The sequence below is a fragment of the Fundulus heteroclitus genome, chromosome 11, assembly GCF_011125445.2.
Source record: "Fundulus heteroclitus isolate FHET01 chromosome 11, MU-UCD_Fhet_4.1, whole genome shotgun sequence".
NCBI classification, from domain to species: Eukaryota; Metazoa; Chordata; class Actinopteri; order Cyprinodontiformes; family Fundulidae; genus Fundulus; species Fundulus heteroclitus.
In genome coordinates, this window is record NC_046371.1 from 14,927,328 (window position 1) to 14,954,415 (window position 27,088).

At 40.9% G+C, this 27,088-nt stretch overlaps 1 protein-coding gene across 9 annotated transcripts in view; it reads right to left on the reverse strand.

Moving 5' to 3' along the window:
- The window catches only part of ehbp1l1b (EH domain binding protein 1-like 1b), a 45,553-nt gene that overhangs the window by 3,036 nt on the left and 15,429 nt on the right, over positions 1-27,088 (reverse strand). For 3 of the 9 annotated variants that reach the window (XM_036142922.1, XM_036142921.1, XM_036142924.1), the window contains 14 exons: positions 23,127-23,283; positions 12,502-12,966; positions 12,163-12,261; positions 5,082-5,744; positions 3,921-4,125; positions 3,673-3,821; positions 3,520-3,568; positions 2,247-2,571; positions 1,839-1,903; positions 1,681-1,723; positions 1,506-1,555; positions 1,097-1,217; positions 301-400; positions 77-150 (listed from right to left, as the gene is read on the reverse strand). In XM_036142922.1, the coding sequence (XP_035998815.1) occupies positions 77-150; positions 301-400; positions 1,097-1,217; positions 1,506-1,555; positions 1,681-1,723; positions 1,839-1,903; positions 2,247-2,571; positions 3,520-3,568; positions 3,673-3,821; positions 3,921-4,125; positions 5,082-5,744; positions 12,163-12,261; positions 12,502-12,966; positions 23,127-23,283 (2,565 nt within the window). Of the gene's footprint in view, positions 1-76; positions 151-300; positions 401-1,096; positions 1,218-1,505; positions 1,556-1,680; positions 1,724-1,838; positions 1,904-2,246; positions 2,572-3,519; positions 3,569-3,672; positions 3,822-3,920; positions 4,126-5,081; positions 5,745-12,162; positions 12,262-12,501; positions 12,967-23,126; positions 23,284-23,434; positions 23,651-23,789; positions 23,934-24,042; positions 24,611-27,088 lie in introns of those variants that run through there. The other 6 variants (XM_036142926.1, XM_036142927.1, XM_036142923.1 and 3 more) reach the window with 6 other exon arrangements.

The following is a 27,088-nucleotide window of genomic DNA, read 5'->3' on the forward strand; positions in this document are numbered from 1 at the left end:
TGGGAAAACTACAACCATACAGATTCCCATTCAAAACAAGTCAATAACACTGACATAAAAACATCTGCGTACAGACCTTCTATAGCCATCATGACCCGCAGTTCTCTAGTGAGAAGCTCGAATCTCCTCTCCAGATCCTGCTCCTCTTGTCTGCAAGGGAGACAGAAATGAGGTAAATTCAACGAATCTGGTGCGTACACCTTCTTGTATGAGCCGATGTGACGAGTGAATTTCTCCATTGTGAGATCAAAAAAGACTATCTTATCTTATCTTAAGGAAGCGCATTTCCAGTACACTTACAATAGTTCCAGGTTATCCTGTCGGCGTATCAGAGCGTTCTTCTTGTTCACCAAAGTGAACCATTCCTGTATCAGCCTCTCCTCTTCATCACGATCACTCCCTGTAAACAGAAGGAAGCAATGTGGAAATGAATGTAGGAATTTTGGCAAGTGAAAAATAACCAGTAACCAAATGTAAAGGGGACATATCATGAAAAATCCCCTTTTTAAATACATTTTGTTGTGTACTAGCAGTCTCTAGAACCGCAGAAAAGTTTAATGACCTGGTGACCCCAAGATGAGACTAACAGTGAGCCATAGATTGATTTTGTCCCGCCGCTAGCCACAGTGATGAAGATAGTAATGGGGCTAAAAACAATCTGGTCCTGATGCTGCCTTGTTTGCCACAACTGCAGTTTCATTATTGCTCTGACTGTAAATTTGTTTAGGTGCTTAAGTTAGCGGTCATTTCCTGACTTATTAAGGTGAACGGACATCTGCCTTGTCTGAATAACACGTTCTCTTATCTTTCCTATTTAAAAAAAAACAACTACTGAAGACTAAAGGAACTGGGCCTTTCGTTAGATCAGATTCACACCCCAGGGAATGAAAAAGATTACTAGTTTAAACTCTGTAAACACTCTAGCCAACCTAAGAATGCAAAAGGATGAATTTCAAAAAGCACTTTGGTTTCCTTTATTTTACTGTTTACCACTTTTACCAAATTAACTAAATAAAAGAGGATCAGCACCTGAATTAAGCTAATTTAATCAATTTTTGCACCACTCAATTCTCACATTCCCATGCCAGCAACCGACCTGTTTCCATGAGGCTTCGTAGTCGTCTCTCTACGACCGCTGCTCTGCTGTCGATGTGCTTCTGCTCCGTCTCCAGCACCGCCAGTTCGCTCAAGACATACTGACTGGTGTCCTGCATGTACTGACCACAAGTGCAATCACACACACACACATGCATGCATGGTCGCAACAGGCCAACACACCAAAATACAAATAAACACAAAGCAGGACAATGGCCCGGCAGTCACAGGGAGCGGACAAGAGGGGGAAAAGAAAGACAAGAAAAAAGGACACTCACAGATTAGAGGGATGTCAGAATCACTGGAAAAATACTAACTGTGGATTTCTTCTGCGTCTCCATGATTTAATGGGATTTTGTAATGGGCAGTTTTGTTATGCAAAAGAAAAACGCGAATCACATAAAACTGACCATTGTTTCTTCTTGTTTAGGAGGTTGGGTGTTATCTGCACTCTGCAGCTCTGCAAACACAAAGACGCATGAGGCAAATTAAAGCTTGAACAACGAAGGAGAAGAAGAATCTAATCAAAGTGGGAAAAAATATCCAGTATTTCAAGTTATACCAAGGCTCATTCCAGGAACCTACCTGAGTTATTAGCGTTTTCAGTGGCAGATTTAGCATCTTCATCCTGCAAAATCAAACCATCATGCAGGAGAACAAACTTAATACCTACACACTACACTCAACCGTACTTTGCATTACGACATCACACGAGGTTTTAATTTGATGACAAGCAGTGTAACCTGTTCAGATTTGGCAGCTTTGGTTAGCGATCTTGGGGGTGGGACTGGGATTCTTGACTCTTCCACTACAAAAAAATAAAATAAAATAAGGGGAGCAATGAAATGTCTGACTCTTCCTCCTCGAGAAAAAAAAGCATTCATACAGGCAGTCATGGTCTTAAAAAACATATCAGATTACAAGTTAGATGTTTAGATTTAAGGCTCAAACGTGTAAAAAGAGAACTCTCATAAACTAAGGCAACAGGAAACAGGATGTGACTTCTTTACAACTTTCTCTGGACCAGTTACAGTAAAAGTGCTGATTAAAACACATCAACGACAACGCAGGTGGCCATCCATCCTCTGAAATTAGGAGGTTAGAAAAAGGAAGAATGAATAAGTCAAAGTGTAACAAAATGAGAGCTTCACCTTTAACAGTCCGTTTGGTTCTGGGCGGCGGCACCACCAGCGTGTTGCTCCCTCCTTCCTCTAGACTGACCCCTTCGTTCAGCCTGGCCATGCAGAAGGCCGCGGCGTCGACGTTGGTGGGAGCAGGACCCGACGGAGCGAGCCCGTAACTGGACTGACTGCTGTTGTGCTCGATCTGCAGTACGCTCAGCTCCTGGTTGGTGAAGTGGGAGCGAATTTGGCTGAGGTAGGTCATAACAATGAGCCGGTCCGGGACGGACAGGAGGACCATGTCGGATGGCTCCAGCAGACGAGAGATCCCCAGCGCCTCGAAGCCGTCGAACGCCTAAGTTTAGACAACGCATATATCAGACTGACCAACTCTTTTACATTTTGCGATATTACAAACTTCTATGTATTTCACAGTAAATTCATCTGATAGACCTGCCCAAAGTTGTGCATATTGGGAAGTGGAATTAAAAGGACACGTTTTACAAAATTGTTTACAGCCACAAATTTGTGGTAAAACATAGTGGTGACAGCGTTATGTTGTGGGGGAACGTTTATTACACTGCAAAAACAGAACTAGAAATAAGTAAAATGTTCTTAAAATGAGTGTATTTGTCCTTGATTTAAGCAGGTAAATAAGACTATTTGCCAATGGAATAAGATTTTTGCACTTAAAATAAGAACAATTCATCTCTATCATCTTATTTCAAGTGCAGTATATCTAATTATCTTATTTTAGGGGTAAAAATACTCATTCCATTGGCAGATAATCCATTTTACATTCTCAAATCAAGGACAAATACACTAACTTTAAGAACATTTTACTTATTTTTAGATCCTTCTTTGCAGTGTAGTAGGGACAGGGACACTGACCTAAATTAAATGAAGAATTTGTAGAAAGACTTAAAAATTGGTGCACCAAGATCCCTCCATCAAATGATTGATTGACTGAACTTCAATCTATTAGCTATTGTACAGAACGGCACTGGTAATTTATTTGTCATAATAACGCACTTCCTTATATTGGTCTTTGACATAAATCCCAGTAAAATAAATTAATATTTCTGGATATATAAGCAATGTACTGTAGAATGTTTAGATAAAAAAACAGTCCCCAAATGTTCCCATTATTGGCTCAGTTTCTGCTTTAAATTCCCCTGCTGCTTTAGAGCATATTCAAAAACTGACACATTTATTCCAGTGATTGCTCTCATGGCACACAGGAAAAAAAAAACAGCCAGAATAAGCCAAGTATAAAGTTGAACAGCGTCTTTCCAATTCTCACCTTCTTATTGTTTAACTTGATGTCATGGGGATCCAAATGTTCAAAATCTCTGATCGGGTCGAAGCAGAGGCATAATATAAATATATTTAAGACAGATGAAAGACAAAATAAACCATGAACTGTGCATTTAGGAATCCTACTCATCCTACTGACATTTTGTCTGGATGAAAGTGATGCAGTATGGCGCAGAAGGCCAGGCCGTTTCTCCAGGATGTGCTGAAGTTTGTGACCTTCACACCCTGGTACTTGGTGGTGACGCTCTGACACCACTGGAGCAGCGACTGGCTGGAGTTCACAAGGTCCTGGAGGAAGAGCAGTAAAAAAAAACAAAAATCAAAGCATTCAGTTTTAGTTATGGATTTACAAGAGCTCTTTTCAGTGTCCATCTATGATACATTTACCTCAGTGTCATCCTTCCCGTCCACCTCGGTGACCCCTGGCACTGGATCAGTGGCCCTGAGCTCTGGCGCTTCTTCCTCTGGTAACGTCGGAAGCCGAGAGTTCTTGATCTCGCACTGATGTGGGGAAACGACGGTATGCGCGTTGGACTGAGACGATTGTTTCTCTGGTCCACCGTCAGGCAGGTCCGTTTTCTTGTGTTTTGTCCTATGAGGAGACAAGACAAAAGCCAGCCAATGAACAGACGTGCCAGAGATCTGCATAGAAAGCAAAAAACACGAGAGGATCCATTCGCTGCAAGGAGACAGATGCAGCAGCCGTGCAGTGACGTCGGAGCTGGACAAGCACGTGAAGCTGGTGAAGAGAGACTGGATGTTAGGTAGCGTGGGCAACATTCATATAGCACTCAGACATGTTAACATGGATTTGCAATGTAGTTTGCTCAAGCTGGATCTACGCCGTATGAGAATTTAGAAACTACACAGTGTGTTAAAAGTACACAGCGAGACCAAAAAAAAAAAAATCAAGTCGGCAATTAAAAAGCTAAAACTACTTATCTTCCCAGATACAACGCTATTAGGGCATAAAGGCTTGATTGGTGTATTCCTATCTAGGAGCTTTAATTTCACAAGTCATTTTTCTTTTCACAAGTCAAAGGGCAAAAATAAAATGTTTACCCTTTTATTGCTTCGGCTTTAAGACATTATGATCTAATATTTGATACTGATATTGTTATATTATAATGATGAGGCACTTTTGATGTGGTCCATAGCAGAATTCAGTGTGAATGTTGTTTTGCCTGTATAAATGTTTTTTTTATTTTATTTTTTTTTACATGTCAATGGCAACTCAATTCCTCCCTTGGGGATTAATAAGGTAAACCTTAACCTTATTACACAGTCCATTCATCTGCTGTACTGAAATAACTACTTTGTAATTAACATTTTAAGAGATATCTTCGAGTTCACACCTTTTTTAACATCACTGTTCAGCTCCAGAAATTCTCAAACAGCAAAAAAAAATACAAAAAAAAAGATAAAACAGAAAGGCTATTGTTGGGGTACTACAAGTAGATATGCTTTGAAGACAACAAACGACAACAACTCTGTTTAGTAGAGGTGATTTCAGACTGCAGGGCCAATTTACAGCCTCTGACGACTTACACTTCATCCTCTCCATGCGGCTCTTCTGTGTCACTTAGTCTTATTTCCTGCCGAGGACTGGAGCAGGTAATAACCAAGGGCTGACTGTGATCAGTAATGTCAGCGGGGGGGTTTGAACGGCTTCCTCTCTCCGTAGCACTGCTCTCAATATCACCAGGAGTGGGAATGAGGCGCTTCATGGCACGAGACGCACCGACAGGCGACGCGTCGCCAGACATCTGCCGAATCTTAGCCAGTAAAAGCATTTCCTCCTCTTGGAGTTGCTGCTCTCTGGAGAGGTTGTTGGTTAAACCGGGGATCTTCTGGTCATCTTCAGACCTCAGTTCAAGACTGCTTTGCAAATGCGAGGGCATTTCTGTCTCATCTATCTTGCTGATGCTGATGCCAGTGGGGGTTATAGGCACCAACGTGGGTTGAACAAATCCTGTTCCCTTCAGACTATAATCAGTTTTAAGAACCCCGTCGCTCTTTTTTTCCACCGGTTGTTTGTCTGGAATTTGTGCTTCCTTCATCTGACTTATGACAAGAGGGTCAGGAGGCTGAGAGCCAGTCTGGACAGGTGGTTTATTTTGCTGCTTCGCATCAAAGCTATGATTAGGGGTTTGTTCAGTTGAGGAGGCTGATGAAGGCTTCTGGGCCACAGCAGGAGATGGGTGGCCTTGGCTAAAGATAAAAAGAGGAGAATTCAGAGCTAAATTTACAGCCTGGACCACGTATTACTAATATAACAAGCGTTTAAGACATGCTTCATCACATCCAAGCAGCAGAAGACGTATCGCTTTAATGTTGCAAAGCACAACAGTTAATCGTTCAAAGGACTTTCTCTATGACCTCTAAATTGTTAAAAGATTCTCTGCAATGTGCCTTGAACATTAGTGGACCAAAGGTGTCCTTGTAATAATGCATTTTTTTCCCCAAAACTGAAGCATTACGGGGACCCTAGCTGTCCGTTCAGCCATGCTAACTGACATGCTATGATGCTAAAAGAGCATAAATTGATGGCCACATTAATGCTGGCCATCAATAATAAAAAGGCGACAGATGCCGTTTATTCCAAGAAACTGGCTTTAGTACTACATGTAAGCAACCTTTTGCATTGTGTAAGATGAGCATTAGTAAGAGCTTGTTAAGCGATTACACGTTTTAACTGCTTATCATATTGAAAAGCATTTTTGCCAAAAGGCACCATATCATTTATCTTAGTTGGAGAATAGCTGTCTGTGGCTGTCATCTGCAGTAATCTCTCTTACTCCAGGAAAAGTGTTGATTTTTTTTTTTTGCACAGTCTTTATATGGAAATCAGGATAACCCTACACAATATGTAAGATAACAGTCAGCGTGTAATAGAGGAGGAACTGAATGACCGACTGTGGGGAAGGCAGACAACTGTCCGATCTGACTGGTGATGAAACACAACGCGGTGTGCTCGAAGACAAAGGACAGCAGATCTGTTAGCCGGACACATAAGAGAGCCGACCTGCAGGAAACATCTGCAACACTGCATTTTCCTCCTAATTTTTATCCCTTGAATAACAGAATGGATTATTTACAGCTGCAAGTACATAAATAGTACGTACACTTGCTAGTAAGAGACCGCTTACTTGCAAGCAATCTCATACTTGCAACAATGCCTTTGTTTCTGACGGTCTTCTTCGCAATACTTTTGAATTTAACTGCTAACATCATTATTTCTAGACAACAAAGCGGTACAGATGTTGTTAAATGGATACACATGTTGCTGTGGTAGATCAAAACCCCACAACATTAACATATACTGCAGACCGCAACAATCTATCGGCAAGTGTGGCCGTATTGGCGACTGCAGAATAACGTGTGGACTGACAGACAGGCACTGCTAACCGTGGAGTCAGGGTGACTTCTTGTGTGAATCTGCTTTACAAATGTGTGCAGATCTCCTCCCAAGGATTACAGTGTCGATATCCTCCGTACAAGAGAAAGACAATTTTTTTCGTTTCATAATATATATTTTGATGCGTATGAATTGGCAATAAATTAGCTGTTACCTGTTACCAAACAAACACTTTAGCAGGACTTTTTTCCCCCTTTTAAAACGATGCTGCAAATCAGTTTTTAGGAAAGGACCAACATGCAGACACATTTCTGGCATGAGAAAGACTTGCAGAGAAAGGCCGAACCCTCGTTATGCAAAGGTTATGAGTTTGGTAAATATGATATTCTAAGAGATGAACTGTGTTGAGAGGAAACAGTCACAAATGCTTCAACGATCATCTCTCTGGACAATAGCAGGCAACAAGGAGATCTGTCCGGTACAGCCAGGTTACTCACACATTCCTGATGCATTACAATGCATCAGGAATGCATTGTAATGCATTCCACCCCTCACTCACCCTGCTCCCCCTTCCATATACAGCTCAGTCAGCCAGATGGAGCCAAGATCTTCTTGCCCCCTTTCATATTCTACTTCCTCCTCCTCCTCCTCCTCTTCTTCTCGCAGCCACGCCGGGATGGCATCATGTATAGGTTTGGATGTACCATGCTTGACTGGTCTCAGATTGGAACTGTGCTGTGCCTTTTTAGCAGCACTCCCAGAGTCTTTGGATTGATTGTCAATCGCCTCATATGTACTGTCAGACCTAGGGGTGACTGTGCTGCCTGGTTTGGGGTCAGCTTTGGATTTCTCGCAGCCTCCTTGTAGTCTCTCGTCATATGCAATGTCATCCAGCTCTGCCTCCTTCAGAAGCGGCCAGTGGTTTGATGGGTTTGTGTTTCCTTTGTCGTTGTCTTGAACAAATAAGGAACCAGAGGGAGTCTTTGCCTCTCTGTTCTCACACCCCTTCATTTGTTTTTCAATCTCTACAATTTCTTCCTTATTTTTTTCCTCATTTTTCTCTTCAGTAAGTTTCCTCTGTTGCATGAAATATTCTGTGTCATTCTTTTCCGTCCCTTTTTCAATTCTAAGTGCTTTGTTTTCCAATTTTTCCAAATTTTTTCTGTCTTTCTTCTCTGCCTCTATCCCTTTAAGTGTTTCCCTTTCTTTTTTCTTCCCCTCTTCCCGCTCCAGTCTTTCCCTTTCTTTCTTCTCCATCTCTTCTCTCTCTAGTCGTTCCCTTTCTTTCTTCTCCATCTCTTCTCTCCTTAGTCTTTCCCTTTCCTTCCTCTCCACCTCTTCTCTCCTTAGTCTTTCCCTTTCTTTCTTCTCCATCTCTTCTTTCCTTAGTCTTTCCCTTTCTTTCTTCTCCATCTCTTCTTTCCTTAGTCTTTCCCTTTCTTTCTTCTCTGTCTCTTCTCGTTCAAGTCTTTCCCTTTCTTTCTTCTCCATCTCTTCTCTCGCTAGTCTTTCCCTTTCTTTCTTCTGCATCTCTTCTCTCGCTAGTCTTTCCCTTTCTTTCTTCTGCATCTCTTCTCTCTTCAGTCTTTCCCTTTCTATTTTCTCTACCTCTTCCCTCCTTAGTCTTTCCCTTTCTTTCTTCTCTATCTCTTCTCTCTTCAGTCTTTCCCTTTCTTTCTTCTCCATCTCTTCTCTCGCTAGTCTTTCCCTTTCTTTCTTCTCCATCTCTTCTCTCTCCAGTCTTTCCCTTTCTTTCTTCTCCATCTCTTCTCTCTCTAGTCGTTCCCTTTCCTTCTTCTCCACCTCTTCTCTCCTTAGTCTTTCCCTTTCCTTCCTCTCCACCTCTCTCTCCTTAGTCTTCCCTTCTTTCTTCTCCATCTCTTCTTTCCTTAGTCTTTCCCTTTCTTTCTTCTCCATCTCTTCTTTCCTTAGTCTTTCCCTTTCTTTCTTCTCTGTCTCTTCTCGTTCAAGTCTTTCCCTTTCTTTCTTCTCTGTCTCTTCTCGTTCAAGTCTTTCCCTTTCTTTCTTCTCCATCTCTTCTCTCGCTAGTCTTTCCCTTTCTTTCTTCTGCATCTCTTCTCTCGCTAGTCTTTCCCTTTCTTTCTTCTGCATCTCTTCTCTCGCTAGTCTTTCCCTTTCTTTCTTCTGCATCTCTTCTCTCTTCAGTCTTTCCCTTTCTATTTATCTACCTCTTCACCTCCTTAGGTCTTTCCCTTTCTTTCTTCTCTATCTCTTCTCTCTTCAGTCTTTCCCTTTCTTTCTTCTCCATCTCTTCTCTCGCTAGTCTTTCCCTTTCTTTCTTCTCCATCTCTTCTCTCGCTAGTCTTTCCCTTTCTTTCTTCTCTGCCTCTTCTCTCTCCAGTCTTTCCCTTTCTTTTTTCCCTGCTTCTATCCTTCTCAGTATCTCCTTTTCTTTCTTTTCTTCCTCTTGTCTCTTCAGTCTTTCCTTAACTTTTCTATCTGCCTCTTCTCTTTTAAGTCTTTGTTTTTCTTCCTTTTCAGCCTCTTTCTTTTCTCCTTTCTCCCATTCAGCCTTTTGATGGTTTTCTTTTTCTTCTCTTTCTCGTCTCTCCATCTCCAGTTCTCTTTCTTTCTCTTGTTCACTGGCTGCCAGTCGCAGACGTTCCACCAAGCTCAGTCCTTCGCATCATGTTGTCTGGCTCTTGAGTTGATTCTGTCTTGAGACCCTCATCTTCAACAATCGCCTGACTTTCTGCTGTGTCAGAGAAAGCCACTGGAGGTGAAATGTCCACACCAACAGAACAAGGTGGCTCATTATCTGGCTCAGTGATGGACAAGATCTCTGCATCTCCTTCTTTTAAACATGGCTGTTCTTCACTATTTGCAAGTGGCCGTAGTTTGTCTACTGAAGGCTCCAGATTGTGACCATTTGATCCAGATGTGTGCAGCATGGAGGCCATTGTCTCATAGCTAAGAAGCAAAATATGACAGACAGGAAAACTGTGAGACAGAGCTCACCCTGAAATGACCCAGAAACATGACCACAACTGAACCCTGTGACAGACAATCAGCCAGACATCATGCTTGATTAGTTTCCTTAGCAGACTTTGTTTTGGTATTCCTCCAAGAAGCCGCTCAATGCACCCAAAGGAAACATGGGTTTATTTTTAATTCAGAGAGCCACACATTTTTTTTTTCTTGTGCAAATAATACTGGTACAGGCAGGACCAAGTGAAATAGTTTCCAAATGCAACTAAAAGCTCAAATTAAAGAGAAGGATTACTAGATATGCAAGACAGGTTTTGTGTAACTAGCTACTACTACAAGCTGTAGTGAATGCAATATTTGTTTTAGCAGAATGAGTAAGTAAAATGAAAAAATGCAAAATGAAAACATTGAGCATACATCACTAGCACCAGTTAAGTTATGCACTCCGAACCTGGGCACTATTCAATCTATAGTTTTCTCTTGTAGGTTTGAGGAACCTTAAGGCATATTTCTGCATAAATATGATATGAGCCATATCATTTCTGCAAAACAGAATAGACAACAGTAGTTAATTTAAAATTAGAGTTAGGAGTCTTTTTCTGCAGTAAATGTAGCAAAAAGTAGGCTGTTATTTAAAAGAACATTAGTTTTCTATTAAACTATGGTTCTAAGACTGTGGTAGTAGTGTCACTGAGGGTGCATGGGCTACCAGTTGTGACAGTCAGACAACATTTTGGGAGGCAGCCTACTGCAGGCACAGCCATGTTCACTATCAATGCTGGAAGTTCACACCAAAAGCTTTGGACATTATAAAACACTGAGCGTTACTGAGCAGAGACTGAGAGAAAGGTAAGGAAACCTACAATTAAATGAACAACAAGTGAAATGTCGTTATTTTAGATAAATAGACCAAGCTCTTGTTCACAAAGCCGGGCTGGCTGCGCGTGCATGTACGTCGATTCAATATAATGCTACAATTGTAGCATGTGGGTTAATTTTCGGAATTTGACCAGTAATATCGGCGCACTGTGCCTGCAGTGGAGTGCTCTAGAAAATAGCACTTTGCAATGTCAATGTTGCAATGCAAATGTGGTTCCTTCTCTCGTGTAGTGCATTAACTCCTTATTTTGGAAAAGCCAGAAACCACTTCAAGGGGGGCACGACATTTCTTTTTGTGAAATTGAGGATGGGATTTTAAATTTTGCCGTTTCCATCAATCGTTTCTAATGCAGTACTTCAAAATGCCTAGAAAAAACATTGATGGAAACACGGCTAATGTTTTAGACAAAGAACTGAAAAATACATGTTATCATTTATTTAGCCTTTCTGTTATTTAAAAAAAAAAAAAAAAAAAGAACTGAAAAATACATGTTATCATTTATTAAAGCCACAAGGCAGCCATATTGGATCAAAATTCAAATTCAGGGGGAAATTCTTGTTATCTTTCAAACGTGAAATTTGGAAATGTCAACTTCTGAGGTAAAATACACAACCTAATTGAACTGCATTCCTGTAGTATATTGTATTCAACCAATCAATCAATTCTAATGGATAAGAATAATTTATTTTCTTTTTTTCTGTTTATAACTCAACTAGCCAATAATGTCTAAGTTAATTTTTTCAACTATTGTAAAATGTTGTCAGTATGGTGATACTTGACAAACTGGAAATGTCTCAACATGTTTTAGAAAAATAATTTCCTTATAAAACAAGTTTTTTTTTTTTACACCTCTCTACTTCTTCTGACATTTTAAATAACTTGTTGATAGTGAGAATAGCTCACTTTCAGTCTTTTTCACTGAGTAACAACATCCACACTAAAGAATTTAATTGCCAGCTCCAAATAGAAACACTTACTGCAGCATCTGAGCAGAAAAAGATTGGATGTTTGGTTTCTGGACAGCATTCAGGTCACATTGAGCTGAAAATGATCCTATTATTGTCAAATTATGTTTTGGAATACACTTCAAAGTTTTGATGTTGGTGAATAGGAACTTTGGTGGCATAACTTATAGAACCTAAAGAAAGGTAAAAAGCAAAAAAACAAATCACCAAGAATTGATATCGCGCTACTCTCCATGTTATTACAGTCGGTACTGAAAGCAAAGATTCACTAACTTTTGCTGCTTGTAGACTTACGCTTCAACCAAATTGGATGCTGTTTACGTTGGTTTCGGTTAACTCCTTTCATAACTGATTGGGTGTATTTATGCAGAAATCTATAAAACCACTTTACAAACTTTCAGTCACCGTTGTTATTTTAGTTTGCATTCAGCAATACACCTCAACAGGTAACCTGACCGCAGCAGCAGGCGGACTCACCCTCTGTGGATCACCCCAAACATCGCTGACATGAAGCCAGCAGATGTCTCCTTCTGCTCCTCTGCAACACACACATCGCCCTTTGCACACTGCTGGGCGCTATCACACACACACACACACACACAAAACAAAACAAACGCACAAACACACACACGTTTTACTGAAAAGCTCAGACAGACTTCCTTCAGTCTGATTGTCTACAGGCAGTATGGAAAGAAGAGCTTGGGATGGGGTTAATTGCCGCTAGTGCCTCGCTGTTGTTAGGATGCAGCGCAGTGGAGCTATGTTAGTATAAGAGCAGGTTTGCGTCTGAATGCTTTACAGCCATCACTGACTCACCCCCCAGCTACACTCTCTTCCTCCTCCTGCAGGGCGGGACTTTCAGTGCTTCCTGTCGCCCTTTGCACTCCCGTCTCCGCCGTGGTCTCCTCCACGGCTGCCCACAGTTTGTTCTCTACGCGGCACGCCGGTTCCTCGTTGATCACGAGGCTCCCCCGATCGACGTCTTCAGCCGGTTTCTTCTCGTCTCCTCCGTCCTGTTGCGGTTCAGCCGACGGCTGGACGTCCTGCTCCCGCCGCAGGTCTCGTTTTGGTTTCGGGGGCAACGAATCTGTCCACTCTCCAGATGGTTTTGGGGAAGGCTCAGGAGGGGTTGCAGGTTGGACAGCGGGTCTCTCCGGCTCTTTAGGCTCTTCTGGAACCGGTTTTGGTGATTCTAAATGTATTTCTGAATCTTCTGCCGCTGTTGTTTGGTGCTGCTGGGTTACAAGAGTCTCCAACTTGGTAGATTCTTCTGAGGGTGAACTGCAAGAGGAAAAAGAAAAAGTTAGATGAATTCAAATTCATATTTCCTGAGATTTAATTATTTATAAACCAAAGTTTAACACATTTGACAAAGAAAAGAGTCGCCAGGAGGATGTCGCAGAGAAGCAAGCACAAAGATGTCCCCCATGTCCGTCCTTACCCTCTGCACAAAGGTTTTGCACCCTCCTCGGCAGAGATTTGAACTGTTGTATCGTTGCAACTTCGCCCTTCTAGCACTTTCCACAGAGGAGTCTCTGCATCAGACAGCCTCTGTGGAGGTGGCGCCAGCGTCAGGACCTCTAATCTCATTGTTTTATTCAGCTCCACAGAGGGGCCTGAACGACGTGAGGCCGATTCTTTCTTTTCTGGGGTATCAGTGATTGACAGGGAGCAATCCACTGTGACAGAGGGCTGCTTCAGACTGATGTAAGGAGGCAAAGAAGGAAAACACAAAGGAAAATAAAGAGAAACAGGCAGAAGAAGATCAAAGATTGAAACGAACACACATAATTTACACAGATGCAAATTGGGAAACCAAACAGAACTCGATGCAACGTAATAGCAGGGGTGGGATGACTGAAGAAGTTTTACTATGAGGTGGAGGAGTTTAAGAAATTGATATCTTTAATTTGGGCAGTTCCATGTTAATCTGCACATTCACTCAACATACGAAAAGAAAAATGTGCGGCTCAAAAATAATTTTTTTGTGACAATGAGTAAAATGTATATAATCTACTTATCAGCACTGCTGGTAAAGATATGAAAAGAGCCTTAAGATAAGTTCATCCTTTATTGAAGCAGCATAATCTCACAGTAAAATGTTTGACAATTCAGCTTTTAGTTAGAGGAATTTGTTTTCAGTAAGCTGCGTAAAGGACTCAGGCCTCTGAACATGGGTCGTCTACTTCTGCTCTACCCCGGAGCCCGATTCTAAGCACTTTTAATTAGTAATCCACGAGTTTCTGCTTCCCTGGGGTAAAATGACATGATATAGAGGCTTATTTCTTTTAGTTATTGGTCGCTAAACTGGACGGGGACTCCCTTTATTGAGGAACCACAGCACATCTTGGGGTCACCGGGGCTCCAAAACAACCCCATACACTGCAAAAAAGGAACTCAAAATAGGTCAAATCCTCTTGAAATTAGCGCATTTTTCATTGATTTGAGCTGGTAAATCAGATTATTTGCCAATGGAATAAGATTTTTGCACTTAAAATAAGAACAATTCATCTCCATCACCTTATTCCAAGTGCAGGATGTCTAATTATCTTATTTTAGGGGTAGAAATTCTCATTCCATTGGCAAATAGTCTTATTTAGCTGCTGAAATCAAGGAAAAACATACAAATTTTAAGAACATTTTACTTACTTTTAGTTCCCTTTTTGCAGTGTAGATGCTCTTTACAAAACAACTGGTTGTCTCGGCGTGGGAACAGGAAAACGACTAAAACATCTGGAATTTGCAAAACTCTACATGGACTTTGGCCGGAGGTGCTTTGGCAAGATTGGACTCAGACTGAGCTTTTCTGCATTAAAACACTCCAAGTGGGTTTGCCATGAAACAAAGGATGCATTTGTGGAAAAGAACCTCCTAGCCACTGTTAAGGTCTGTGGTGCGATGGGTGTGCTGTTTCTTTCCCAAAGGTCCTAAGAACCTTGTTAGAGTCCTTTGTGTGATGATTCTTTTTGAATTAGCACAACAATTTAAATAATAATCTGAGCCAGAAAACCGGAACAGGACATTAATTGTGTCTTTTAACACCAAACGTTTGGTGAACCCAACACAGCAATGGTTCACCAGAAACAAAATCAACCTAATGCTATGGCCAACTCAGTCTCTAGATCTGCAGTAAGTCCTACAGAAAACGTTAGGGGTGAGCTAACGAGAATAGAGCTCCAGGATTCCCAGGCCTCGGGAAGATCAGGGAAAGAGAAAGGTTTAAAGTTCCTCTTTTCTTTGTGCTTTAATCTGTGAAGTGTGATAGAACACTCAAGCAAAACAAGAGGACTTTTTTGAACTTTGAGCAATATTATTGAAAACAGATGATGGATTATGCTTGAACACATTTTTCCTAATATCGAAAATGACCCTTTCCTGAATTTTAACATATTTAAATGTGCAGAATTTTACTGGCGGCTGTTTGTCCCTTTTTTTTGTTTTTGTTATGAAAAAGCTGATCTTCCTTGGAGGGCTCGTTTAGGTGAAATTTACGGGTTTGATGATTAAAAGAGAGAAAGACGACCACGTCATCCTTGTTTTTAGCTAAATTGTGGGAATCAGTCTTTCCAACCCTGTAGCACAGAGCTTACCAAAAAGGATTAACACAACACCACATTTGAGAAATATCAGAAACATGGAATAAATCACCTCTGTAGCACAAAATGATTGAAAATAGGAGTTTTAGTTTGGAAAATGATTCATTTTACTAGTAGTATCAACAGATTTCATTGTAAGCATAGAAACAGACCACATAGAGCGGGAAACACCAACAAGGTTGCATCTCTCTATCATTGCTGCAACTTACCGCTCGTCAAAAGCAGCGATTGGTTCAGTTAGTTGCTTTCTGTCTCCTGATTGGATGGAAATCTGTTCAGGCAGCTGTTTGGCTGAGGCTTTGGCTTTGACCAGTAGAGAAAAGCGTGGAGCAGGGAGCCGAGTTTGGGTTTCATCTTTAACATCTGCGTGGGACTGTTGGAAACCAAGAGGAGGGATGATTTTCATCTTCTCCTTGTCCTCATCTGACTTGTTGCCCTCCACAATGCTGAGTGGAGAGCTTCTCGTCTTCTCCTCTTCCTCCTCCCTCACCTCTGTCTTCTCCTTCTGCTGTAAAAGCTTCTTCTTTTGTTCCTCTTTGTTTTTACTTTCCGCCTTTTCTTTCTCCTCTTTTATTTTCCTCTCTGCTTCCAGCCTCACTCGCTCCTCTAGCAACTGTCTCTCATTTTCTTCTCCTTTCTTTCTCTCTTCTGCCTCCTTCTGTTTCTTTTCCTTCTCCCTCTGCTCTATCAAAAGCCTCTTTTTCCGGTTATCTTCTTCTTCGCGTCTTTTCTCCTCTATCTCCTTTTTCTTCCGCTCTATCCTTTCTGTCTCCTCTTTGAAAAGTCTCTCTTTTTCTTCTAGCTCCCTCTTTCTTTTCTCCCCTGCTTCTTTGATCCTCCTCTCCTCCTCCTCCCTCTTTTTTCTCTCTTCCGCCTCTTTGATTCTTTTTTCCCCTTCCTCTCTGCTCTTCCTCTCATCGTCCAACCTCTTCTTCTCCTCTGCCTTCCTTTTCTCATCTTCCTTCTTTCTATTTTCCTCTGCTTCTTTCAGTCTCTCCTCCTCTTCCCTCATCTTTCTTTGCTCCTCCTCACGTCTCCTTTTCTCCTCCGCTACCTGCTGTTTCTTTCTCTCCTCATCTTCCCTTATTTTCTGTTGTTCCCTCTCTTTTGCCTCCTTCAAACGTTTCTCCTCCACCTTCTTCCTCTCCTCCTTCTCCAAGAGTCTTAGTCTCTCTTCCTCCCTCTTCTTTCTTTGCTCCTCTATCTGTTTCTCCTCCTCTTTCATCTTTTTCATGAATCTTTCTCTCTCTTGTTGCTTCTCCTCCTCCCTTTTCAGATTCTCCTTTTGTGCTTCAGACTCCAGAATCCTCCTCTCCTGTTCTCTTTTCCTCTGCTCTTCTTCTCTCATTTTCTCCTGTTTGTCTCTCTTCTCCTTCAGGAGTCTCGCCTCTTCGAGTTTCATCTTCTCCCTCTCTCTTTTTACCTCCTCCTCCTCCTGTAGGAGCCTCCTCTTCTCCTCTTCAAGCAGCCTCTTCCGCTCTTCCTCGTGTTTTCGCATCTCCTCCTCCTTTTGCTTCAGGAGCACCTCTTTTTGTTCTTCCTCCATCTTTCTCCTCTGCTCCTCTTTCTTATGGATTTCTGATTGTTTCTCCTGCTCCGTCTGGCCCGCCGCTCCCTCTAACTTTTCTGTCAGTGATGGCTTTTCATTTGTTTTATTCTCAAGACTGCAGAACAGATAAACGAAAAGGCTTAACTTTTGAATTTTCTTTGTCAGCATCATCACCTCACATTCTGAAGCCCTATCTCACTGTGCGTTGCAAACGTAATCACACTCTTGCACCCGTTCACATCTCGTCGTGTCACAGCCACAAGCGTCTGTGAATTTTATTGGGATTTCATGTGACAGAGCAGCACAAAGGGCTTGTGGGGAAATAATTAGCGGAGGAATCATGCTCCTTCTGATGATGACGGTTTGTAACATATTTCACAAAAAGAAAAGTTTGACGTGCAATTGTATTCAGCCCCCTGAGTCCAGACTCTGTAGACCCATCCTTCACTGCAGTTACAGAAGGAAGACTCTGACAGATAGAGATAAACAATTCTGCTCGTTCTTATTTGCTAAATATCTCAAGCACAGTCAGATTGGATGGAGAGTTTTTATGAACATCAATTTTCAAGTCTTACCGTTGATTCTTAGTTAAATCTAGGTCTGGACTTTGACCGCGCCATTCTTACACCTTGATCCATGCTAGCTCTGGTTTGATAGAGCGGCTTGCCTGCTGGAAGGTGAACCTCCACCTTACTTTGAAGTCATTTGCAGTCTCTAAATCTTTTTCTCTTAGGATTGCCTTTTGTTTAGCTCCATCCATCTTCCTGTCAACCCTGACCTATTATACAGACTCACTTCTATACAGAAAACCCCTATTATTATCCTCAGCTGTCACTTTATAGGTGTCGTATTAAATCATACTGTATATTTGTCAGTGGTGGTATAAACGCGCTACTTGTTTTTACCTGTAATACTTTATCGGCTGGTTGTGCTGTTCTTTTTACATCTCTCTTTTCAGGGGAAGAAGCAGATTGAGGATGTTATATTGTTCTCTCCCTTTTCTCTCCTCTCTCTCTTTCACCTTTTCTGCTTTTTTTTCTCTTCTATGTCAAAATGCAGCTCTTAGCTATGTTTCCCAGATGTTTTTTATGTCTCCTGCATGTTTTCTGTCAATTTCTAAATATGACTTCTTACGGCTTTCTTTTGACAATATAAGTTTAACTATATTGTGGACATGTAGGACCAGCAGTTATCTTGTCAACAGATTCTCTAACCTGAGCTCTGAATTTTTGAAGCTTCTCTAGAGTCTCCGTGGGCCTCTTGGTTACATCCCTGATTTATGCAGTCATGTGTTTATCTGGACGGCCACGTCTTGGTAGGTTTACAGATGTGCCATACTGCTTCCGTTTTCAGATAAATTCATGATAGATTGACTAGTGCATTATCAGATGTTCAAAGCTCGGGATATTGTTTTATAATAAACTTACTTTAAGCATCTGCACAGCTTTATCTCAGAACTGTCTGCAGCGGTTCTTGGTCTTCATGATGCTGTTTGACAAGTGGAAGTGATTTAGTAACGGCGGTTCCTGAACGCAACTTGCTGCACTAGATCTTATTTGTTGTTATCGGCGTGGAGGGAGGTGAATAAGAAGGCACATATTTCAGACTTTAGTTTGTAAAACAAAATATGAAAAACGTTCCAATCCTGCACTTTTTCGTGTTGGTCTTTCACATAAAACCCCACGTCAAACACAGGGAGGTTTGTTTTTATAATGTGATCAAATGTGAAAAGAAACGTTTTCCACGCCACTCTCTCATTTTTGCAACCTTGATCTTGTCGTTGACATGTAAAAAAAAAAAAAAAAAAAAACTCACCCTGGAGGACACCTTTTGATAGTATCACACCTAGAATCGTCCTCTTCCAGAAACAATCGCCCTGATTTCTGTCTCTGGTTCAGTGATTTCTTAACAAAGTCTTCACAGCCGACTTCAGGTGTTGTTCGGGACACCTTTTCACTCATAACACTCTCACCGACTTGCTTTTTCAATTCAGTTTTTTCCTCAACATTGGGCTGCTTAGGCGTGATAAACGCAGCAACGACACTGGTGGAGGACTGCTCAGAGGCGGGCCGCTCGCTGCAGGAAAAAGGCCAGGGAGGTGGCGGGGCTATGATCAGCTCTGAGCAGGGTGGAGCGGGACTGAGGACAGAGATACAAGCAGTCAGACTCGAGGGGTGAATAGGTGCGGCTCTGAAGGGGGGAGGGATGTTTGCGCAATTGTTAGGCAAGTGCAATGGTTAGGCATGCTTGCATCCAGGAAGCTACAAAAGCAGACCTGCAGACATTTCCCAGAAGCCTTAATTCATATCAGTGAGATGAATCACTCAGGCTGGTTACCTTGAGGCCATTTGGATCACTATGAGTGCTGATAAAATACTTAGGTTGGGTAATACAGTACTAACCTGTTAGTATGGGATTATTTACTCTGTCTTTAGTCTATCCACAAAGCACCAAAAGGATCAATTTACTTTCTTCTGCTTTCCATAAAATCATTGTCAAAACAGTGGCACCACCAGGGGGGTATTGAGGTGTAGGGGCTTGTTGATGCCCCTTTAAATCTATGAATCTGTTGCACCATCCACTCTGGCCAGTATATGAAGAATATTTGGTATGAAAATTAATATGTGAAAGGAAAGGCTTTATCGAGTTCATCAAGCACTCCTGGTCCTGCTCCCAACACCCTTACTTGTGATGACAGCGTGGTTGGACTGAATCTCTGTTGTGAGAGTAATAGCCGAGTCAGAAAAAAATTAAATAAAATCTAGGGTCGAGAGCCTACATTATTGGCATGTGATTATTTGGTGTGACAGATACGATGGCTGCTGGTTTAGCTCTTTCACAACCATGGATGACCTACGATGAATATGAACCACAGTTGGAAATGTTCTGAAAACCACGCGGCGTCTGCAGATGTCTGATTGCTTTGCTCTTTTTCCAGGATATGGGCTCCTACCTCATCCTCCTTGCTCTGTTTTCACAGTTAGGCACTAATGATGAGAGGAACAACCCCCCCCCTCCACTTCCTTTCCATTTATTGTTTGACTGATATGTTTTACTGTTGGGTCTGTTTGACATGTTTCTGCGGCTCCTGTCCATTGTGCACGCCGACAGGCGTTGCTGTCAAGATTTTATCATGATGAGCTTGTCTGACAGGTTCAAGTATGATTTTAGAAACTGAACACATATAATTTCATTTATTTTAATTAAAACAAAAAGGCAACATTAATTCCTACTGCTACTAAAGCAAATAACACATTCATTATTATTATTATTATTACAATATTTTGCAAACATTTTATTTCAGATTTAAGAAAAAATAAATAAATGCATGTAAAATCTTGTACTAGTTTCCAAATTGGTTTTTACCAGAATATGACACTTTTTTTGTCATTTTGCCTTTTATTGAGAAACACAGCTATAACGAGCTGATAACTACATAATGAGGCTGAAATCGGCTGACTAACAGACAGCTATGTCTCATATGAAGGGCTGCCAGTACTGACCTTTGAGATAGAAGAGTCAAAATAAAAAAATAATTAAAAAAATATGCTTTTTTATAGATGGTGTCATTTTTAAATCTATATAAATGCAAGTGTGAAGAACAAAATGGAAGAGTAACAGAATAAAATAAAGTGTTAGATGCAATTGGTGGATTGGGCTTTTTTTTTTTTAGAACAGGCTTATGGGCATCACATATGGTCCTCTGGGGCTACTTGGTGCCAACGGGCATCGTGTTGTTGACCCCTGATATAACCCGAAGCATCGGGAATAAGTCTGTGGTCAGCCAGATAATTTTCTACTTTTCCCTCCAAGAATCATTAACAGAATAATAACAGTCCAGTAAATAGGACATTTTAACTAGATGGTTCGTTTAACATAAACACTGAAAGCAGATGAGGGGACTGAACACGTCATTTATTCTGAATGGAAAAACACTTTTTAAAATAATAAAATATAAGCAGCATGAATGCCATTTTCACACTTCCATTTGCTAGACCCTGAACTTGATTTAACAGTACTTTCTGTACTGGATCACACATTAGGACTTTAACAAAACCTATGTCATTGAACATTTTTCACAAGAAATTTCAAATTTATTCAAATCAAAACTTAAATAGGATTTCTAAGTTTTCATCAAATGGCAAAAAAAATCTGTGTCATATCATTGTTATGAAACATTAAAAAGTCACACATTACATTTCAGTGCTAACTTGTCTGACACTGACCTTGAAAGCTCTAGGAAGCAGCACACAGAGAGCCAAAGGGGATCCAAGCAGAGCAAACCAAGCAGCGCACCGCAGACATGATGGATTTGTCCATCATGACGGGTGATGAGTGTTAGCAGTTGGCACACAACAAAAACAATCACTTCACATGCAGGCAGTTTAAATGTAACTGTGATGCTCGATGATTATGGATGTTCAGTTTTCTATTTCAACTGGACTTTAGCTCCAAAAGATAAAAGAAATGAAAAAAAAAAAACACAATTGACGACAACTAAATATTATTGAAATTATTTTTTTTCCACTCTGCAAAGATTCTCTTATTTCACTGCAAAACGGAACTTAAAATAAGAAAATCTTCCTTTAAATTAGGATATTTTTCCTTGATTTGACCAGGTAAATCAGACTATTTGCCAGTGGGATAAGATTTTTGCACTTAAAATAGGAACAACTCATCTCCATCAGCTTATTTCAAGTGCAGGATGTCTAATTACCTTATTTTAGGGGTCAAAATACTCATTCCATTGGAAAGTAATCTAATTTACCTGCTCACATCAAGGACAAATACACTAACTTTAAGAACATTTTACTTATTTTTATATCTGTTTTTGCAGTGTTCTAAGTTACATAAATGCAATGTTTTCCCAAACTTAATGAGCAATCATGTCAAATGACTATTTTCAAATTATTGACAACCATTAAAACTACCAGAGAAAGCAACTTGAAGTTCTAGAAACGGATCTAGATTCCAGAAACATGCACAGCGTTTATTAAGCCTGGCTCTGTTACACAGGCAGGAAACGGATTCTTGACTTTTTTGGTAAAGTGAACACACCTAAAAAAGAAATATTTCCATCCGCTGATATAAGCGTGTTACATTTAGACTGAGCATGGCAAGATGTAGCACATCAACAGGCCGTTGGCAGTAGCTTCATAACCACAGAGGCAGATATAAAGCTTTTGAACATCGGCCAACAGTGTGAGTCCATGAAAAAGCTTCTTTTTTTTTTTTTTTTTAAAGCAATCAGCTGTTTCAGTTACACAATCATGCAGCATTGCACAAAACACATTAAAAGCCACTGTGAAGATTTTTTTCAGGTAATCAGATTTTCTAAGTCTGACTAAATAAACGTATCACATGATTACAGCACAGAATGTCAGGTAAAGAAAAATCCTTGTTTGGGAATCATTTTTATAGGATTCGACCACTGAAAAGTGCCTGAAAGCTGGTTTCAGTCATACTCAGGAAATCAGTATTTCCCCAGACGACACACTTGTTGTCAAGGTCCCTGTTTGGTTGAGGCCTTCAACATAGAAGGGAAGTTAAACTATGTCCGAAATACTTCCAATGACAATTTTTCTAAACACAGCTCCGTGCAAAAACATTCACACCCTTCAACAATTTTTTGTTTTTCATTTTGTCACATTACAACCACAGACTTACATGTATTGAGTCGGGATTGTTGGTAAAAGACAAACGTAATGGGGCAACCTATTAGTGTATGATTTACTCTCGGTTGTTCTCTGAAGGCTTCGGTAGTTTATTACAGAACATTAATGAACAAACAGAGATTTACAGCCCAGATGCAATAACCTGTTCATAAGCAACTATTAATGGTGCAACTCACAAATCTTGCCATTTTGGATATTGTGAGAATAGTGAGATATTAAATTGTTGACTGAAAGGCATTAAAAGTTACATTCAGAGTTTTCCAAAAGCCAAACAGCAAACATCTGGAGTCGGCTCTGCATCCAATCTAACCAAAGATGTGCAAAACTGGTAGAGACATCCTAAAAGTCTCGCAGCTGTAGGCACTAATTTTCTATGCATTTCCCCTCGTTTTAGTCTGTCACGTAAAATTCAATTAACTTGCGGTGAAGTTTGAGGTTGCAACCTGACAAACTGTATACAACAGAAGGAAAGGAGCTGTATTTAGGATGATAGTCAACTTCCATCCACCTTAAAATCATCTTTCTTTTTAAGATTTGTTTACAGTTAATTAATTTCCTCTGGCCTTCCACCTGTGTCTAAAAGGACCAAACCAAGACTGGGAACAATGCTCTTAAACTCACCTGGTCTTTCCAGCTTTGCTCTCTTTGATAAGCAGCCTTGACTGTTCTGAGGTTCTTCTGTTTGTGTCAGCCTGGATGCCTTTAGGAGAGGTTTTGTCTTGGATCACTGGGTTTAGAGTGGTCTCTTTATCCACCTGAGGAACAGGGAACGGCGAGCCTAAAAAGACAGATAACAAGGACAAAAAGAAGAGTAAAAGTTAGAAAAACGCAGTTCCGTTGAGAAACGGCGTGTGGCCGAAGATTTTCTAATTATTCTAGTGGATCTAAATAGATAAACACATGAGACTTTGATTAAAACGCTGGTGTACCTGTCTGATTAGAGCCGGTTTGAGCAGAAGGAAGGGAAGGATGCGTAAAAGTGAGAGAGGAGGAGAAAAAAGTCGGGGAGGAAAGGAGGGCGGCAGAACGAGCCGGAGTCTCTGGGTCACAGAGAGCATCGAGATCTGGACTAGTCAGCAGAGGGACAGGGGCAACGCTTCCGATGGCCAAAGCGGGGTCTGAGGGAGTCTGAAGCCCATGGGTAGCTGCAAAAAATAGAGAGCAAGGATAGAAAGGACAGGAGGAAAGAGAAATAAAACTCATAAGCAGAAGGACTGACAAGAGGAGGACACAGAGGAGGTAGGGACAGTGGAGGAAGAGTGGGAGACCAAAGACAAGGGTTACCTGACTCTGAGCCAGAGGAGGGGCATTTGGGGACAAATGATGACGAGGAGGAGGATAGTGGAGAAGAATCGGTGGATAAAGGAGAGGGAGAGGTGGGGCGGGCGATCGATTTCACCACCTGAGGTCTGAAAACATGGGAATGGCCTAATGTGCAGAGAGGAAAATGACAGAGGAGGCAAGAGAAAAGATGAAATGTTATAGGGACGGACTGAAGAAGAATCGCATTGGTTAAAGAGTGACAGAAGAGACACACCAGAGGCCGAGGCAGAGTCCTCTGCGCTCTGAACCGCTTGGGGGCGCTGCTGGTGCATTATAGGAGCTGAGAGGAGAGGAAAAAAACGAGCAGTCAGAAGAAAACAAATTAGAAGCTTTAGGCAGAGACTGGCTAAGAGCATGCATGTAAAACAAGCATGCAGTTTTTCTGTTAAAACATGTTTAACCTGTTCGTTATGTTTGCAGTGTTTTGTTCTCCAGGAGGGTGTATTGTGAGGCAGGAAAGACAAAGCTATAGTTTCTTTGAATTAACTGGCCTAAAATAAAATAAATTCATCTTCCATTAAGATAACGCAGCATACACAGCACACTATGCCAACAAGCTCAGTCAAGAGGAAGTGTTTTGTTTTTTCTTTCATTTTTCGTCAGCTGATTCTGCAACCTCAGATTAGGAAAATAGTCGTCAAGAGTTAGGCCCTTTGCAGCCAAAAACCTGTAATTTAAAATATGATCAACTGGTCTGGGCAGGTTAAACGAGAGCTACCCCTGTGGCGTTAAAAACTTTTCTGACTTCTCAAAGTTTACTACTTGCTTAAAAACATTTGAAGGTTTGCTGATTTTTTAAATCACTTTGAAGGATTTTTGTATTTACGGTCCCTTGCAAAAAATATGTATATCCCTTTAACTTTTGCACATTTCGTCACTTTTCAACCACAAAAAGCGCTGTATCGTATTAGGATTCTATGTGACAGAGCAAAAAAAAAAAAAATGTAAATAAATAAAATCCACTGCAATCAGTGGCCTTCAGTTGTATTTTACTCTCTGTATAAACACAGCTGATCTGTGAAGGCTTTAGAGGTTTGTTAGCAAACATTAGTGTAGGAAATCCATCATGACCAAGGATGACAGCACACAGGCAGAAAAGAGGATACTTTTTGTCCCACAGCAAAGATGTGGAAGAAAGTGCTCTGTTCAAACATCACCAAAACTAAAAATTCTGGCCACATTCAAAACACTATGGGTTAGGGTTACCCTTTAACACAACATCCTCACAGTGAAACATGGTAATGGCAGTGTTATGCTGTGGGGATAGTTTTTTTTCAGCAGCAAGCTGATTAAAGGTAATGGGGAATGAATGCAGCTAAACACACAGCAATCCACAAGGAAAACCTGTTGGAAGCTGCAAAAGACTTAGGTCAAAGGTTCGTCTTTAAGCGTGGCAAGCAAAAAGAGACAGAGCTGGAGAGAAATAGTTTATTTTAGTTGATGCTTACAGACACAGCCTATCCAGGTTGATTCCATTTGAGCTATTTTGCAAACAGGAATGGGCAAAGTTTTGGTTTCCAAATATGCAAAACTGGTTGAGACAACGCAGAAACCTGCAGCTGTAATTACAGCAAAAGGTGGATTTACGGAGCACTGACTCAGGGGGGAGGAACTCAACTGCTCACCGTACTTTTCAGGGTTTTATTAGTAAGAAAAATATGAAAGCCATGTATCAAAGTTTTTCAACTTTGAATATATCCATTATTTGCATTCATCAATCGCATAAAATGCTCGTAAAACACATTGAAATTTGTGATTATAACGTGACAAAGTGTGAAATATACTTTACTGAAATATACTGCCAATATGGGCACTGCGGTGTGATAGCTTGAGTTATTGCCAGAGAACTCATCTTCAATTCAATTCAATTCAATTCAGTTCAATCGACTTTATTAATCCCACAAGGGGCAACTGTTGTTCAATAACAAAAGACCTTGATCACTGAGGAGCATTTTAGCGAGGATTTAAACAGCTCGGTCGCCTTGCTCAGGTTCCAGCAACGACGTTAACACCCGTTTATTAGTCCCTACTTCCGCCTTTGTAAATTCTGCTGTCCTTCCTTCTGCTTACTGCCACCTCACTGTGCAGTATATGTTTGCAGAACTTCCTGTCTCCTTCCTGTCATTCATACACCTGTATGTTTGACCTTTTGTGGTTCCTGTCGGGCTTTATCTGGATTTCTGCCTGCCTTACGACTCTTTAATGTTCATTTTCCTCTGTGAATAATTAAGATCTGTAGTTTTCTATCTCACTGCTTTCTCTGAAATCCCTCTTTGGATTCTATTAATTTGCAACCCTCGTGTAATGTTTTCTACTGAATGTGTTGCTGCATGTTAAAAAGTCAGGAAGGGGCGTCTTAGTGAGATGGACTTTTGTGTTACTTGTTTATGAGTTGCAATAAAATATCCTTAATGTTTTGTAGTGTATAAAGGCAGATGTACAGTGGTGGTGAAAAGACACTCGATCATTGGCATGAAAGTCAATATTTTCGGCCTGGATACATTGGAGCTGTTTGCTTTTGGTTGGAACGGTTATATACTAAGCGATGTCAATGAATTGCAATATTTAGGTCCAGATGAGTCTTTTAAACCCCAGAACACAGCAGCAGCAGCAGCAGCAGCAGCTCTAAAACATGGCAGTGGTAGCATGACCAGGGTCTGTTCAGCTGCCAGTGGTGAGACTTTACATCAAAATAACAGTAAGATAGTTGAGACAAGGGTGTAATTGGTGAGGACTCTTTAGCCAAAGCGGAAGTGCGTCAACGATCACCATGATAAGTGCTGTCCGAATAGTGCAGTCAGTAAGGAAGTAGGAAAAGGAGTCTTTATGCTTCTCATCATAGTTCCTTTAGCATAGGAACCTTGTGATGTCCCTTACTGGTCCTAAGGAGCCATAAGGAATCCCACAATCCTTTGCGTGACATGACGTATAAGCACAGCCCACCTCACGGATATTAACTAAAATATCTGGAGAAAAGAGACTGCGCAATTTGTAGTTCTTTTTCAGAAGGCTGTAGGCCAGGATTTGACTAAAATCATCCATGTGCGTTTGAAAAGTCAAGGAGCAGGAGCTAGGAGCTTTAATTAGAACATTTTGGACGCAGCCTTGGACACATTAAGGCTCCTATTAAATCTCTAACTAATTGAAAATATGTGGACATGCTCTATGCTTAAAATCCGTCCTGTCTCAAGAATACAAATCAAGTTTAGCTAATTACATATTTTGTAAAGAAGAGTAGTCAAATGTCTAGACAGAATTAT